This window comes from Vipera berus, assembly GCF_964194415.1.
Source record: "Vipera berus genome assembly, chromosome: 4".
NCBI lineage: Eukaryota > Metazoa > Chordata > Lepidosauria > Squamata > Viperidae > Vipera > Vipera berus.
In genome coordinates this window covers 4837527-4855305 of record NC_138206.1, presented here as the reverse complement: position 1 = coordinate 4855305, position 17779 = coordinate 4837527, and the positions used below count along the sequence as shown (strand labels likewise).

The following is a 17779-nucleotide window of genomic DNA, read 5'->3' as shown; positions in this document are numbered from 1 at the left end:
GGCGCCCCCTCCCCTGTGTACCCCCTCATTCTCCCTGTATCTGGTCTGGGGTCTCCCCCTCTTTTAAGTGACCCCCTCCCGTGTGTACCCCCCTCTTTCTGCCTGCCCCTGGTCCTGTGTACCCCTCATTCTGTCTTTGTCTGGTCCTGGGTTCCCCCCCTCTTTTAAGTGACCCTTGTCCTGTGAATGCCCCTCTTTCTGCCTGCCCCTGGTCTTGGGTCCCCCCCCTCTTCTGGGCTCCCCTCCCCCGGGGCATTCCTGGCCCGGGCGCCCCCTCCCCTCCCTGCGCGCCCCCTCCCCACCGGCAGCCTCACAATGCCCGGGCGGCGCGCCCCGGCCCCGGCTCCTCCCGCCCGCCCGCCCGCCCAGCTCCGCCCCGGGCAGCTGCTCTAAAGGGCGGCGCGGCGGGCGCTGCGCTGGGCTGGCCGAGCCGAGCCGGGCGGCGGAGATTCCCCCTCGGGCTGCCTCGCCTCCTCCTCCTCCGCTGCCCGCCGCGGCTCGGATGGGCGCCGAAGCCATGAAGACGCTGCTCGCCGCCTACGCGGGGGTCCTGCGAGGTAGGGCGGGGGGCTTCCCGGGGCGGGACCGGCGCCGGTGGAAGGGGGGAAGGGGAGATCGGGAGGCGGAGGATCCGGACCTCTGAAACCCCCCCAGATTCCTAGGATCAGGCTATTATTTCCCCCGACTTTCCTCTTTATGGAGATCCTGAGCGATAATAATAATAATAATAATAATAATAATAATAATAATAATAATAATAATAATAATAATAATAATAATAATAATAATAATAATAATAATAATAATAATAATAATAATAATAATATTAGGATGATCGTGATAACAACACATATAGGATCTCATCGGATTTAATATGATATCTACAAGATGCACAGTATAAGTTATATAAGAGATAGATATAAGAGGAAGGTATCAGATAAAGGTATAAGAAGCTAATATGATGTAATGTGATATACAATATAAGATACACAGTGTAAGATATAGATATGAGGTAAAGGTATATAAGATGTAAGCTAATATGATATAATGATATACAATATAAGATATGCAGTATAAGGTATAGATATAAGAGGAAGATATAAGATAAAGGTATAAGATAAGGTATAATATGATGAAATATAAATGTACAATATGGTATACAGTACGATCTATAAGATGGATATAAGATTAAGATAAAGGTATAAAATATATAATACAATGTATATTAAAATATAATATATATTAATACAATATAATATAGGTAAAGGTAAAGGTTCCCCCGCACACTCCTGCTAGTCGTTTCCGACTCTAAGGGCCGGTGCTCATCTCCGTTTCAAAGCCGAAGAGCCACCGCTTGTCCGAGGACGTCTCCGTGGTCATGTGGCCAGCATGACTAGACGCCAAAGGCGCACGGAACGCTGTTACCTTCCCACCATAGTGGTCCCTATTTTTCTACTTGCATTTTTACGTGCTTTTGAACTGCTAGGTTGGCAGAAGCTGGGACGAGTAACAGGCGCTCACTCTGCTATGCGGCACTCGGGATTCGACCCGCCAAACTGCCGACCTTCTGATCGACAAGCTCAGCGTCCTAACCCACTGAGCCACCGCGTCCCTACAATATAATATATGTCAATGTAAATAATAATAATAATAATAATAATAATAATAATAATAATAATAATAATAATAATAAATATTATAATGTAGTTTCCTGCTCAGGCAGGAAAGCCTATACCATGTATTACATTAATGTAATATCACATAATATAATATAGGATTGTATAGGATCTCCTGCTATGGGCAGGGGGTTGGATTGGAGGACCTCCAAGGTCCCATCCAGCCCTATGTATTCTATGTTCCATCTGCCTCTCCCAAGTCCTTGGGAAGGACTTGAGAGGCGCCTAATAATGCCAAATCCAGCCTAAACATCCGCTGGGCTACTTTATTTCTATGCTTTGAGGGAAACCCCCACCCCGTTCCCAGTATTTGCCTTGCACACTTTTCCAATTGGGAAGAGGGCAAAAGGTTAAAACCTCGGAGAGAAAATGTAGGAATGGAGAACCGTGGTAACAATTTCTTTAGCAATGATTTTTTTAAAAATGTATACCAGTAATTAGAAAACTACGGTTGATTAAATACACTAGAGTAAAATGCTGCTTTGGGGAACTTATTTGCTTTTTTTAAAGGTAATTTTTGGTTTAGTGGAATCCTTGAGGATGTTTGTCCACTTCTTATCCTGGTTTGAGGTTGGGTTGCTGCACTGTCTATCTGGGGTTGGGTAATGCTCTATCTGTGGTCAGTTGGCATTCATTGCTTTAGGGCAGTGTTTCTCTACTTTGGCAACTTTTAAGATGGGTAGACTTCAATTCATGGGTGGCTGGGGAATTCTGGGAATTGAGGTCCACCCGTCTTAAAGTTGCCAAGGTTGAGAAATATCGAATTTAGGATCTAAGCTCATGCAAGCGCTGGATTTTGGTGTCATGCTTGCACAGGACTCCAGCATGCCCACACTAAATACTAACCTTGGGGAGTTTTGAATGCTGGTTAATTTTTCGAGGCTTCGTACATTTTGGAACTTAGAAATGGGGTTTATTTTTGGCCTTAAGTTAAGCCTACAGGGAGGCGTAACTATCATCCCATCTCGGGGGGGGGGGAGGTGTCTTCAAACATAGCCCTTTTGTGACTGGTGGACTTCAACTCCCAGAATTCCTCAGCTGAGGAATTCTGGGAGTTGAAGTCCACCAGTCACAAAAGGGCCATGCTTGAACACCCCTGTCCTATCTGGTCATCAAAAAAACGTTTTTTTTTAGGAGCTCCGCTTCTTTTGGATTGTAACAAAGTTTGACAAATAGATCAGGTGCTGCTGGGGGCCAATTCCGGACCTCGTCCTCTTTCGCAGACTGGCGTAGTGGAGCTTCCACGTGTTAAGGCAGTCTACCTCTGAAGCTGTTTCTGCTAGGAACCTTGAAGAAGGGTTTCTGCTCTCACCGGTCTGATCTTCGTGATCTTTTTAAACCCGGTTGATTGTTATTGGAGAGAAGGGTGAACTTTAGATTCTCCAAACGCCGTCGGAGTCAACCTGTAATCCCTCGGCTGTTTGGGCAGTGAGTCTGGGCATTGCCAGCAAGGTCAAAGCGAAGACCCGCCTGCCAAAATCCACAAGCTGGAACATTTTAGCTGCTCAAGCACATGAGAAGGGTCAGGTCTGGCAGGACCTTTTGAGTGTCCAACTGCCAAAACGCAGATAGTCCTCGACTTACGACCGTAACGGAGCCCCAGATTTTTATTGCTAAGTGAAACGCTCAGTGAATTTCGCCCCGTTTGATGACCTTGCGTGGCCCACACACACTTGTGAAGTGGATCGCTGCTGCTATGACGTTAGTGACAGGGTTGTTAAGTGAATCTGGCTTCCCCATTGGTGTTCTTTGCAGGAAGGTCGCAAAAGGGGATCACATCACACACACACACACACGGGACACTGCGACCGTCATAAATACGAGTCGGTTTCCAAGCACCGAATTTTGATCACGGGAATATGGGGACGGGTCACTTTTCTCAGTGCCGTTGTAACTTTGAACAGTCACTAAATGAACTGTTGTAACTCGGGGACTAGCTGTAGTGTGGTGTGTGAATCTTTCTTTGCATTTCTTTGCAATGCCCTCCATTCAAACACTGATTCATTGTTAGTTGAACTAACCCGGGGACATTGTCTCCTCATTTAGACAGTTTAGTGTTTGAGCCAGTTTGGTGCGGTGGTTAAGGCACCAGGCTAGAAAGCAGGAGACGGTGAGTTCTAGTCTTGCCTTAGGCATGAAAGCTAGCTGGGTGACTTTGGGGCAATCCCCAGGAGACTGTGAGTTCTAGTCCCACTTTAGCAATGAAAGCCCGTCGGGTAGACTGTGAGTTCTAGTCACGCCTTTGGCAGGAAACCTAGTTGGGTGACTTTGGGCCAATCGCCAGGAGACTGTGACTTCTAGTCCTGCCTTAGGTATGAAAAACAGTTGGGTAACTTTGGGCCAATCACAAGGAGACTGTGAGTTCTAGTCCCGCCTTAGGCAGGACACCTAGTTGGGTGACTTTGGGCCAGCCCAACCCACCTCGCAAGGCGGTTGTTGCGGGATGGGGGAAAGAGGAGGAAGGAGCCTTTAGATATGTTTGTCTCCTTGAGTTAAAGTAATCAAGGTGGGATAAAAATCGAATAAATAAATAATAAGAGTGACATTCTGCTGCTCAATGGGGTTGTCCCTCCTGTCAGACTGATTCTGGCGGCAACTGATGGGTTGGACTCTTCTCGAGACTAGGGTTGGGATGAAAAACAAAATAAGGTTTTAGAAAAATAAAATATTACTTTACTAGCCTAATTCATCCATGTGCTTTGAATGCGAATCTACTTGAAGTTAAAGGTTGTTCTTGAGAGGGGGGGGAGGGAGGGGGGAGGGAGGGGGGAGGGAGAGAGAGAGATAATAGAGATGATAGATCGACAGACAGAAGTCTAAGAAAACAGACTTTTTCTTTAAAAAAAAGTGACTCCTGTTATAACACGGCTTCAAACATAAGGGAAAAACAGACAGACACACCCGTATGTCTGTATGTCTATATCTTTATCATCTATATCTATCTATATCATTTCTCTCTTATCTCTCTCTCCATCCATTTATCTATCTATCTATCTATCTATCTATCTATCTATCTATCTATCTATCTATCTATCTATCTATCTATCTATATCTATCTATCTATCTATCTATCTCTATCTATCTATCTATCTCTATATCTATCTATCTATCTATCTAATCTATCTTATCTATCTATATCTGTATCAACTCGATCTTATCTCTTTCTATCTGTCTATATATCTTTTCTCTATATAGATATCATCTCTATCTCATCTCTCTTTCTATCCATCCATCCATCTATTTATCATCTATCTATCTATCTATCTATCTATCTATCTATCTATCTATCTATCTATCTATCTATCTATCTATCTATCTTATCTCTCTCTTTCTCTATATATCATTTCTATCTCATTTCTCTTTCTACCCATCTATCCATTTATAATCTATCTATCTATCTATCTATCTATCTATCTATCTATCTATCTATCTATCTATCTATCTATCTAATCTCTCTCTTTCTCTATATAGCATTTCTATCTCATCTCTCTACTCATCTATCCATTTATTATCTATCTATCTATCTATCTATCTATCTATCTATCTATCTATCTATCTATCTATCTATCTATCTATCATCATCTCTCTCTTTTTCTCTATCTATATCATTTCTATCTCATCTCTCTTTCTACCCATCCATCCATTTATCATCTCTCTCTCTCTCTAGTTTTGTCTGTCTGTCTCTCTGTTTATCATCTATTTATAGATATGTATATAGACATATGGTTTTATTTTAATGTTGCAAGCTGTTCAGAGTTGCCTTGCAGCAAGACGGACAGTAAACAAATTTAGTAACTAAATAAATAATAACATCTGATAGTCTTGCAAAGTTCCTACCAGATTCCAGATGTTCAATACTGTACAGGAAAGCTAACCTGGCTTCTTAAAAGTTGCCGGCAGAATTCTCCATATGTTACAGCCTGGCTCCATTAACCCCTAGGGATATACATATATATATTTTAATTAGGTCTAGCGGTCTTGCCTAATTGCATTGGTGTCCTTGTTTTAAGCCCTCTCTGTTGCCTGTCTGTTTTTTCTGCTGTTTTGCTTTTCTGCAATTCTCCAGTCCATTCTGGTATTTGCCACGGCTTCACAAGTTGATGAATGGTTAGGTAAAACAGGCAGGTGAGATCAGGTTTAATGGACTGTGAGAATAACCTTGGGAGGCAGAAGGAAGAACGGCAGCCAGACAATGGTAGGCTGAGTATCCTAGGTTTTGGAATCCTGGTCTGATTTCTTTCAAAGAGCAGACATCAGATGAGTTTTTTGGGAGGGGGGGGGAGAAGTCCTCAAGTTATAACCATTTGTTTAGTGACCGTTCAGATTTACAACAGTGCGGAAAAACGTGACTTACAAAGTTTTTCACACTTTTGACCATTGCAGAACACCCCCCCTACGGTCACATGATCAAAATTCAGAGGCTTGGCAACTGGCACGTACCTAGGACAGTTGCAGTGTCCCCCGGGGTCATGTGATCCCCCTTTTGTGACCTTCTGACCAGCCAAGTCAATGGGGGAAGCCAGATTCACTGAACTAAATTCAGCCGTGCAGATTTTGGGCTCAATTGTGGTCGTAAGTTGAGGACTGCCTGTATTTAGGAGGCTTAATTGCTCTGCAAGATCTGGGGAAAACATCTCTCTGACTAGGTAGGAAGGAATGTGGACGTAGGCTTGGGGAAGACCGTTGGCGATTTTTAGTGAAACTTGAGCTTGGCCCCGGAAAACGGGAAAAGGTGAGGAAGAAGCTCAAGATTGACTTGCTCTGGAATAAGTGAGAAGGAAGCAAAGTCAGTTTTCAGGATTCTGTTGTAGCCTAGATCAGTGTTTCTTAATTTGGGCAACTTTAAGACACGAGGACTTCAATTCCCAGAATTCCCCAGCTGGCTAGGGAATTCTGGGAGTTGAAGTCCACCTATCTTAAAATGGCCAAGGTTAGAAAACACCGGGTTAAGGTGTTGGGCTGCCGTTGGGAACAACTCCCTTCTGACTTTAGATCACTTCTCTGTCCCTTCAATCTGTCCTACCTCCAAGGGTTGTTGTGCTGAGGGAGAAAAATAACAAGAAGGACTGTTAGAAACAGAGGAAACTGTCGGCAGAAAAAGAGTTACCTGGTGCCCATTGAATCTAGCATTTGAGTTTGTTTTTTCCTTCCTTCCCTCCCTCCCTCTCTTTCTTTCTTTCTTTCTTTCTTTCTTTCTTTCTTTCTTTCTTTCTTTCTTTCTTTCTTTCTTTCTTTCTTTCTTTCTTTCTTTCTTTCTTTCTTTCTTTCTTTCTTTCTTTCTTTCTTTCTTTCTTTCTTTCTTTCTTTCTTTCTTTCTTTCTCTCTCTCTCTCTCTCTCTCCCTCCCTCCCTCCCTCCCTCCCTCCCTCCCTCCCTCCCTTCTTTCTTTCTTTCTTTCTTTCTTTCTTTCTTTCTTTCTTTCTTTCTTTCTTTCTTTCTTTCTTTCTTTCTTTCTTTTTCTTCCTCCCTCCCTCCTTCCTTCCTTCCTTCCTTCCTTCCTTCCTTCCTTCTTTCTTTCTTTCTTTCTTTCTTTCTTTCTTTCTTTCTTTCTTTCTTTCTTTCTTTCTTTTTCTTCCTTCCTTCCTTCCTTCCTTCCTTCCTTCCTTCCTTCCTTCCTTCCTTCCTTCCTTCTTTCTTTCTTTCTTTTTTTCTTTCTTTTTTAAATTTTTTGTCGGAAGACAGCCATATGTTTGCGCCAAGCATTATTAAACTCACGTTATACACATCACCTTGAGTGAGGAAATGATAGGATATGTACCGAAGGGATAAATTCATAAATTGGCATAACCTGTGTGAGTGAAGGATAGCAATTCTCCAAAGCATTATAACTTTAAAAGCCGTTTAAGCCACGGGCTCTCTTACGTAAGTAGGGACAGAAAGTTTCTTGAGCTACCTGTTGGAAAGGGAGGGGCCTGATCCATTTCTCCGGAATATACATCGAGACGGTGGCATGTTGTCAGTGGCTCATTCCTTGGAAAAAAAACAACAACCTTGCAGGGCAAGCTCACTGTAAATACGATTTTTATTCCCTGGAGCTCCAGGAGACATGACTCATAGCAATTGAAACCTTTTTCCCGCGGGCTGGAATATTTTGAAAATTAAGATTTAAAGGTGGAGCCAAAGATGCTTTTTCACGAGCCGACTGGAGACTTTCTTGGTTTTCTGTGGAGCCGTTTCGCTTCTCATCCAAAGAAGCTTCTTCAGAGTTGGTCCTAAAAGAATTGGCAGGGACCCTGGAGGTCTTCTAGTCCAGCCCCCTGCTCAAGCAGGAAACCCTGTAGTATTTCAGACAGGTGCCTGCCCAATCTCTTCTTAAAAACTTCCAGTGTTGGAGCATTCAGAACTTCTGGTGGCAGGCTGTTCCACTGGTTAATTGTTCTCACTGTCAGGAAGTTTCTCCTTAAATCCAGGTTGCTTCTCTCCTTGATGAGTTTCCATCTGTTGCTTCTTGTCCTGCCTTCAGGCGCTTTGGAGAATAGCTTGACTCCCTCTTCTTTGGGGCAGCCCCTGAGATATTGGAAGACTGCTATCATGTCACCCCTTGTCCTTCTTTTCATTAAACTAGGCATGCCCAATTCCTGCAACTGTTCTTCATAAGTTTATTTTGAAACGTTCATTTCTTTGTGGCCCTGGTTTAACGTGCTGTGCAAATGCAGGTCACTTTCTTTGTTTGTGGTTCAGGATGTTGTATGAATCCAGAGAAAGGGTTAGTTACATTCCAAGGGTTCAGTGTGAGCGAAAAATATGTCTGAAGAGTTCCGATAACAAACACTGCTAACTTCAGTTGCGGGACAGCGTTTGGTGGGAAGCAACCGATAACCCATCAGAATAAATTGTACTTTATTTGGGATTGCTTCATTTTTCTTCTCTTCAGCCAAGGTTGCGCAGAGAGTCCAAACACCTGGCTTTGCCCCAGCGGAGTGTTTTTCATGATAAATAAATACTCAGCAACCCCATCTGAGAACGAGATTTCACCAGCTCCTTGGATGTTTGCCCAAGAATCAGGTGGAAAATAAAATAAAGGGAGCTTTGCAGGTATCCGAGTTTATATGGGCCATAGGTGTCAAGAGGAGAGCAAAACACACCTCCTGACTAACAATAAGGAAATGGAGATTACATAAATAAACTGACAGTATTTGAGCGGTTGTGCCACAAAAAAGAGGGGGGGGGGGAAATCAACTTATTTTCCAAAGCACCAGAAGGCAAGACAAGAAACAGTGGATGGAGACTAATCAAGGAGAGAAGCAACCTGGAATTAAGGAGAAACTTCCTAACAATTAGCCGGTGGAACACCTTGCCTCCGGAAGTTGTAGGTCAGGGGTCTTCAAACTTGGCCCTTTTATGACTTGTGGACTTCAACTCCCAGAATTCCTTACCCAGCGTGCCTGGCTGAGGAATTCTGGGAGTTGAAGTCCACAAATCATAAAAAGGCCAAGTTTGAAGACCCCTGTTGTAGGTGCTTCGTCACTGGACCTTTTTAAGAAAAGACTGGACAACCATTTGTCTGAAATGGCTTGAGCAGGGGGTTGGACTAGAAGACCTCCGAGGTCCCTTCCAGCTCTATTCTGATAGATTAGTTGCAATTGGCAGGAATCGCAGTGGCAAAACCCCATCAGTGTGGAATTACAGGAACTCCTCAATCCCAGCTGAGCCCCACATTTCCGTTGCTAAGCGAGACAGCTGTTAAGTGAGTTTTGCCCCATGTTACAACCTTCTTTGCCACCGCTGTTAAGCGAATCACCGCAGTTGTTAAGTTAGTAACACGGTTGTTAAGTGAATTTGGCTCCCCAGTTGACTTTGCTTGTCAGAAGGTTGCAAAAGGGGATCACATGATCCCGGGAACACTGCGATGGTCATAAATAGGAGCCAGGTGCCAAGCGGCTGAATTTTGATCATGTGATCATGGGGATGCTGCAACGGTCATAAGTATTGAGAACGGTCATAAGTCACTTCTTTCAGTGCTGTTGTAACTTCAAATGCTCAGCTGTAAGATGAGGACTACCTGAACACCTGTATTAAAGGTGTTGAATTAGGCCTCAGTCAGCTTCTGGGCCCAGTTCAAACTCTTGGTTTGATTCAGTCCTTAAGTCAGTGTTTCTTGGCTTTAACACCTTTAAGACATGTGGACTTCAATTCCCAGAATTCCTCAATATGGGATACAGATTAAGTAAATAACTAAAAAACGAAAGAAGAAAAGTTTGCTCACTCACAACCCGTCAAACTACACCAGGGGTCTTCAAACTTGGCCCTTTTATGACTTCTGGACTTCAACTCCCAGAATTCCTCAGCCAGGCGTGCTGTCTGAGGAATTCTGGGAGTTGAAGTCCACAAGTCATGAAGGAGCCATAGTTCCCCCATGCTGGCTGAGGAATTCTGGGAGTTGAAGTCCACAAGTCATGAAGGGGCCAAAGTTTCCCCCATGCTGGCTGAGGAATTCTGGGAGTTGAAGTCCACAAGTCATAAAAGGGCCAAGTTTGAAGACCCCTGAACTACAGCATCACCTTGATGAAACTCCTTACAGGATGTTGATCAACAATTCCTTGCTTTTTGCCCCTGAAAAAATAAGCAACTCTCCCCTTCATATTTTTCACCTACCAACTTCAGCAAGGACATACTTAACTTGGAGGCCGGTGTTTGACTTCCTGGCCTGAAAAAATCATTTGTAATTGTGTTTAAAAGTTAAAACCCGTTGTGCCAAACTAAAAACTGGGGTGACCAAGGAGGAATCTGCGGATAACCATGGAGTCCACAGCTGGTGTGTTGGAGATTGTGATGTGATGTGGTTGAAATAGCATCACCACAATATCAAAAAGATGCTGAGGCTCTAGAAAGAGTGCAGAGAAGAGCAACAAAGAAGATTTGGGGATTAAAGGCTAAAACACATGACAAAGGGTTGCAGAACTGGGTATGTCTAGTTTAATGAAAAGAAGGACAAGGGGTGACATGATAGCAGTCTTCCAGTTTTTGAGGGGCTGCCACAAAGAAGAGGGGGTGAAATTATTCTCCAAAGCACCAGAGGGCAGGACAAGAAACAATGGTTGGAAACCGATTAAAGAGAGAAGCAACCTGGAATTAAGGAGAAACTTCCTCACAGTGAGGACAATTAACCAGGGGAACCGCTTGCCTCCAGACATTGTGGGCGCTCCATCACTGGAGATTTTTAAGAAGAGACTAGACAGTCACATGTCTGAAATGGTGTTGGGTATCCTGTTTGAGCAGGGGGCTGGACTAGAAGACCCCCAAGGTCCCTTCCAGCTCTATTTTATTGTAATATCTGAGGGGCTGCCACAGAGAAGAGGGAGTCAAGCTATTCTCCAGAGTACCTGAAGGCCGGACAAGAAGTAACAGGTAGAAGACCAACCTGGAACCAAGGAGAAATTTCCTGACAGCAACAACAATTAACCAGTGGAACTGCTTGCCTCCTGAAGTTGGGGGTGCTCCATCCCTGGAGGTTTTCAGGAAGAGACTGGACAGCCACTTGTCTCAAATGGTAGACGGCCTCCTGCTTGAGCAGGGGGTTGGACTAGTAGACCTCCAAGGTCCCTTTCAACTCTTGTTACTCTGCCTTCTGAATCTAGAAGAAGAGAAACTGTGGCTGTGCTGCAATCTCTGATTTTAGTCATTGCCAGGGCAGCACAATTGGCCACCATCGTTCACCACCGGCCTGCTTTGCTGCTTGTATCTCAGCCCCATAAAGTAAAAAAACATACACACACACATACCAGGTTTTCCAAAGATTATTTTTAACCTTGCCGGTTTCCAAGCCAACCTGCCTCGGTGGATGATTCACGCAGATCAAGAGTGCTCGGATGATTAAACACAACCCTGCCGATGGAAAAAAAAGGATGAAGGAGAATTGCACGGCTGTCTCCCCACAGAAATACAAGGAGGAAGAGAAGCAAAAACAGGAATCCCTACACAACACAGTTGCTTCCCACGCTGCCGCAGACCTACCATCCAGCTTTCTGAATCGAGCGCCTTGCAGGGATGCAGGGACAACGACTCCCAGGATCCCCAGCCAGTTGGGACTCTTAGGGCGAGGAAGATTGGCCCAGGCCCCAGGGAAACGGCAACGTTCTTCAGTTAGCTGATTTTTATCCCATCTTTATTATTGTTTGTAAATGACTCAAGGTGGCGAACACACCTAATATTCCTTCCTCCTCCTATTTTCTCTGCAGCAACTCTGTGTGATGGGCTGGGCTGAGAGAGGGTGACTGTTTCAAGGTCACCCAGCCGGTTTTCATGTTCCAAGGCAGAACTAGAACTCACTGCCTCCTGGTGATTGCCCCATACTCATCCGGCTGGCTTTCATGGCTGAGGTGGGACTAGAACTCACCGTCTCCTGATGATTGGCCCAAAGTCATCCATCTGACTTTCATGGCTGAGGTGGGACTAGAACTCACCATCTCCTGGTGATTGGCCCAAAGTCACCCATCTGACTTTCATGGCTGAAGTGGGACTAGAACTCACTGTCTCCTGGTGATTGGCTCAAGTCACCCATTTGACTTTCATGGCTGAGGTGGAACTAGAACTCACCGTCTCCTGGTGATTGGCCCAAAGTCACCCATCTGACTTTCATGGCTGAGGTGGGACTAGAATTCATTGTCTCCGGCTTTCTAGGCTGGTGCCTTAGCCACTTAGACCAGGGGTAGGCAACCTTCACACTTTTATGACTTGTGGACTTCAACTCCCAGAATTCCTGAGTCAGCATGGCGGGTTCAGGAATTCTGGGTATTGAAGTCCACAAGTCATAAAAGGGCCAAGGTTGCCTACCCCTGCACTAGACCATACTGCCTCTAAGACAGTTTAAAGTCAGGATTTGAAGTTTATTTTATTTATTTATTTTAATTCCATTTATATCCCGCCCTTCTCCGAAGACTCAGGGCGGCTTACAAACTTAGCAGTAGCCTTCATTCTATGTATATGCCTGCTTATTAGGGCTTTTTCACCACCACCCCAAGCGGCATTATTACAAAGTCAGCTTAATTGCCCCCAACAATCTGGGTCCTCATTTTACCTACCTGGGAAGGATGGAAGGCTGAGTCAACCTTGAGCCTGGTGGGATGCGAACCTGCACTAATTGCAGGCAGCTGGTGTTACTTAAGGAGGCATTAGCCCACTGCTCCACCAAGGCTCAAGTTGTGCTTTGTGGCTATGAAGGTTGTGACCTTTTAACCATAGAGTAGTGGTTATATCTAAACCAGGGGTCTTCAAACTTGGCCCTTTTATGACTCATGGACCTCAACTCCCAGAATTCCTCAGCCAGTTTGCCTGGCTGAGGAATTCTGGGAGTTGAAGTCCACAAATCATAAAAGGGCCACGTTTGAAGACCCCTGGTTTACAAAAAAGGAGCAATGGGGGGGGGAGGGGACATGATAGCAGTCTTCCAGTATTTGAGGGGCTGCCACAAAGAAGAGGGAGTCAAATTATTCCCCAAAGCGCCCGAAGGCAGGACAAGAAGCAACAGATGGAATCTAATCAAGGAGAGAAGCAACCTGGAATTAAGGAGAAACTTCCTAACAGTGAGGAGAATTAACCAGTGGGACAGGTTGCCTTCAGATGTTGTGGGTGCTTCAACACTGGAGGTTTTTAAAAAGAGGCTGGATGACAATTTGTCTGGAGTGGTTGAGGCTCTCCTGCTTGAGCAGGGGGTTGGACTAGAAGACCTCCAAGGTCCCTTCCAGCTGTATTCTGATTGATCAAGTGTGATAATTCCTTGATATGTCTTGGTTGCTCTAACTGAGCATCTCTTGAGAGGCCATGAGGTGACTTTTCTGAGCCTTCTGGGTGGCCAATAGCAGTCTCTCTTTCTCCTTCCCCTGCATATTGGAAGAGTTGTGTTGCCTAGAGCTGCAAATTGGAATCTGAGATCTTGAAATCTAGAACAGAACAGAATAGAATAGCAGTGTTGGAAGGGACCCTGGAGGTCTTCTAGTCCAACCCCCAGCTCAGGCAGAAAACCCTATACCATTTCAGACAAATGTTTGTCCAATCTCTTCTTAAAAACTTCCAGCGTTGGAGCATTCACAGCTTCTGGAGGCAGGTTGTTCCGCTGGTTAACTGTTCTGTCAGAAAATTGCTCCTAGGTTGCTTCGCTCCTTGATTAGTTTCCAAAAGAAAAGAAAAGGGATGTTGTGTGGCTTGTTCAACGATGCCTTGCCAAGAAGAAATCTTTGTTTGTTGCAAACACACACGTTTCAGGCTTTTAATTTTGGCATCCCACAGATTCACACTTCCCTAACCTCCCAAGCCTCAAGCATTAGGATATGCTTACGGGCTGAGTCAAAAACAAGATGGGGCCTTCAGTTTGTTTGACATTTCCGGTAATTTGAGGGAATTTGTCAATGGATAACTTTTGGAGATTTGCGGAGGAGAAAAAAAAATCTACTTGCAAACAGGCCTTTCCTGTTCACAGTCTGTTTAGAACAGGGCTCTTCAAACTTGGTCCTTTTATGACTTGTGGACTTCAACTCCCAGAATTCCTCAGCCAGGAACGCTGGCTGAAGAATTCTGGGAGTTGAAGTCCGCAAGTCATGAAGGGGCCATAGTTCCCCCATGCTGGCTGAGGAATTGTGGGAGTTGAAGTCCACAAGTCATGAAGGGCCATAGTTCTCCCATGCTGGCTGAGGAATTCTGGGAGTTGAAGTCCACAAGTCATGAGGGGCCATAGGTCCCCCATGCTGGCTGAGGAATTCTGGGAGTTGAAGTCCACAAGTCATGAAGGGGCCATAGTTCCCCCATGCTGGCTGAGGAATTCTGGGAGTTGAAGTCCACAAGTCATCAAGGGCCATAGTTCCCCCATGTTGGCTGAGGAATTCTGGGAGTTGAAGTCCACAAGTCATGAAGGGGGCCATAGTTTCTCCATGCTGGCTGAGGAATTCTGGGAGTTAAAGCCCACAAGTCATAAAAGGGCCAAGTTTGAAGACCCCTGACTTTGAAGGAGGACAGGATGGCCTTCTCTTCCTCTAAGGAAGTAGTATTCAACCCTTGGCTGGATCATTTTAATCTACTTCCTCTATTGTTTACCTGCTTCTGGGCTGTTAAATTAACCTCACCTGAAGCCTTTTCCCATTTACACCTGAGTATGGCTGAAAAGGGTGTCCATTTTAGCTGCTTTTAACACTACTATTTACGGAATCACAGAGTTGGAAGGGACCTGGGAGGTCTTCTAGTCTAACCCCCCTGCTCAGGCAAGAAACCTGCCTATACGTTTTCAGACAAACGGTTGTCCAGTCTCTTCTTAAAAACCTTCAGGGACGGAGCACCCACAACTTCTGGAGGCAAGGAGTTCCTCTGGTTCTCACTGTCAGGAAATTTCTTCTTAGTTCTAAGTTTGTTCTCTTCTTGATTAGAGTAGCAGAATAACAGAATAATAGGGTTGGAAGGGACCTTGAAGGTCTTCTATAGTCCAACCCCCTCCTCAGGCAGGAAACACTATGCCTGTCCAATCTCTTCTTAAAAACTTCCACAGATGGAGCATCCACAACTTCTGGAGGCAACTTCTGTTCCACTGATGAATTGTTTTCACAGTCAGGAAATTTCTCCTTAATTCTAGGTTGGTTTTTTTCCTTGGTTAGTTTCCATCAAGGAAAGAAGCAACCTAGAAGAGGGGTCTTCAAACTTGGCCCTTTTATGACTTGTGGACTTCAACTCCCAGAATTCCTCAGCCAGCGTGCCTGGCTGAGGAATTCTGGGAGTTGAAATCCACAAGTCACGAAAGGGCCAAGTTTAAAAACCCCTGACCCTAGAACTTAGGAGAAATTTAACCAGGTGTCTGGAGACATCCATTCTGCCATATCTTGGGGTGTTATCTTCATCTCAAAAGAATGTTGTCATCTACGGGCGAAGCCAGAGTTGCTTAATGACAGCATGATTGACTTAACAGCGGAGGTGATTCGCTTAACAAAAGTGGCCCAAATGTCATAAAATGGAGCGCAACTTACTTAACAGCTGCCTTGTTTATCCATGGAAATGTTGAGCTCAATTGTGGTCATAATTGGGGTTGGTGCTTGACTTACGACTGTTTAATGACCATTCAAAGTTACAATGGCCTCAGGAAAAGTGACTTGAGCTCGTGTTTACAACCATCATGCCATCCATCCCTGCGGCACTTGACAACCAGGTCATATTTATGACCAGTTGAAGCATCCGTCAGTCAGGGAATCCAAATAGGTGAACTTCAATTTCTGGCAAAAAAAAGACCCAACACCCACCCAAGCCGGATTCACTTCACGATCGCTGTAAAAATTGTCGTAAAATTATGTCCAACTTGACACAATCATAATGACTTACGGTGGGAATTCTGGCCCAATTGTGGTTGTGAGTCCGGGAACGCTGTACCAGGCTCCAGAGTAAACATTGTTTTGGACCATCTGCTCTTAACTTGAACCACACAGATTGGAGGTGAACTCGTTCGTTATTTAGAATAGAATAACAGAGCTGAAAGGGACAATTCGAAAGCATCAATTCTTCAGCGCTCAGCCTTCCTTATGGTCCAATTCTCATGGTGGTGCATGCTGGTGATGGTCAGGAGGGAATGAATAGTTATTGTTTAGGAGGGAATGAATAGTTAATGGTTAGTAGAGAATGAATACCTAATGGTTAGTAGAGAATGAATACTTAATGGTTAGTAGGGAATGAATACTTAATGGCTAGTAGAGAATTAATTCTTAATGGTTAGTAGGGAATGAATACTTAATGGTTAGTCGAGAATGAATACTTAATGGTTAGTAGGGAATGAATACTTAATGGTTAGTAGGCAATGAATACTTAATTGCTAGTAGAGGATGAATTCTTAATGGTTAGTAGGGAATGAATATGGTTAGTAGGGAATGAATACTTAATGGTTAGTAGGCAATGAATACTTAATTGCTAGTAGAGGATGAATTCTTAATGGTTAGTAGGGAATGAATACTTAATGGTTAGTAGGGAATGAATACCTAATGGTTAGTAGGCAATGAATACTTAATTGCTAGTAGAGGATGAATTCTTAATGGTTAGGGAATGAATACTTAATGGTTAGTAGGGAATGAATACTTAATGGTTAGTAGGGAACGAATACTTAATGGTTAGTAGAGAATGAATACCTAATGGTTAGTAGGGAATGAATACTTAATGGTTAGTAGAGAATGAATACCTAATGGTTAGTAGGGAATGAATACCTAATGGTTAGTAGGAAATGAATACCTAATGGTTAGTAGGGAATGAATACTTAATGGTTAGTAGAGAATGAATATTTAATGGTTAGCAGGGAATTAATAGTTAATGGCTGGTAGGGAATTAATTAACAGGGAATGCAGAGGGCTGCATTCAAAGCAACTGGAAGGAATCGGTTGGGGAAGCCTTTGGAAATCGCTCAATAGACCAAATTCTCTTCCTTTTCTCCTTTCAGGGACCGGTTCCAGTATCTTATCAGCCCTTCAGGATCTCTCTTGGCTGTCGAAGTCCAAAGTGGAGAAGCAGCTGCAGATCATTTCAGTGCTACAATGGGTGATCTCATTCCTTATGATGGGTAAGGGGGTCTTCCTGTCTCAAACACTTGAGACTTTTGGGGTGCTGCTGTTGGGAGAGAGGGATGCATACATCACTAAAAGCTGCCTTCAAGAGAGAGTTTATCTACTTTGATCTTGGTTGCGTAGGTCAGGGGTAGGCAACCTCGGCTCTTTAATGACTCATGGACTTCAACTCCCAGAATTCCTGAGCCAGCCATGCTGAGGGGAAAGGGAGAGGTTTCCAAGCTGAGCCATGGTGGCTGGGGAATTCTGGGAGTAGAAGTCCACAAGTCATGAAGGGGCCATAGTTCCCCCATGCTGGCTGAGGAATTCTGGGAGTTGAAGTCCACAAGTCCTGAAGGGGCCAAAGTTTCCCCCATGCTGGCTCAGGAATTCTGGGAGTTGAAGTCCACAAGCCATGAAGGGGCCAAAGTTTTCCCCATGCTGGCTCAGGAATTCTGGGAGTTGAAGTCCACAAGGCATGAAGGGGCCAAAGTTTCCCCCATGCTGGCTGAGGAATTCTGGGAGTTGAAGTCCACAAGCCATGAAGGGGCCAAAGTTTCCCCCATGCTGGCTCAGGAATTCTGGGAGTTGAAGTCCACAAGTCATGAAG

At 44.5% G+C, this 17779-nt stretch overlaps 1 protein-coding gene across 2 annotated transcripts in view; it reads left to right on the top strand.

The window, feature by feature from the left end:
• Positions 1 to 401: 401 nt before the first annotated feature.
• The window catches only part of DGAT2 (diacylglycerol O-acyltransferase 2), a 43973-nt gene continuing 26595 nt past the window's right edge, over positions 402 to 17779 (top strand). For both annotated transcript variants that reach the window (XM_081327855.1, XM_081327854.1), the window contains exons 1-2: positions 402 to 557; positions 17067 to 17186. In XM_081327855.1, coding sequence (XP_081183981.1) covers positions 503 to 557; positions 17067 to 17186 — 175 coding nt within the window. In that variant the 5' untranslated portion in view covers positions 402 to 502. The remainder of the gene's footprint in view (positions 558 to 17066; positions 17187 to 17779) is intronic.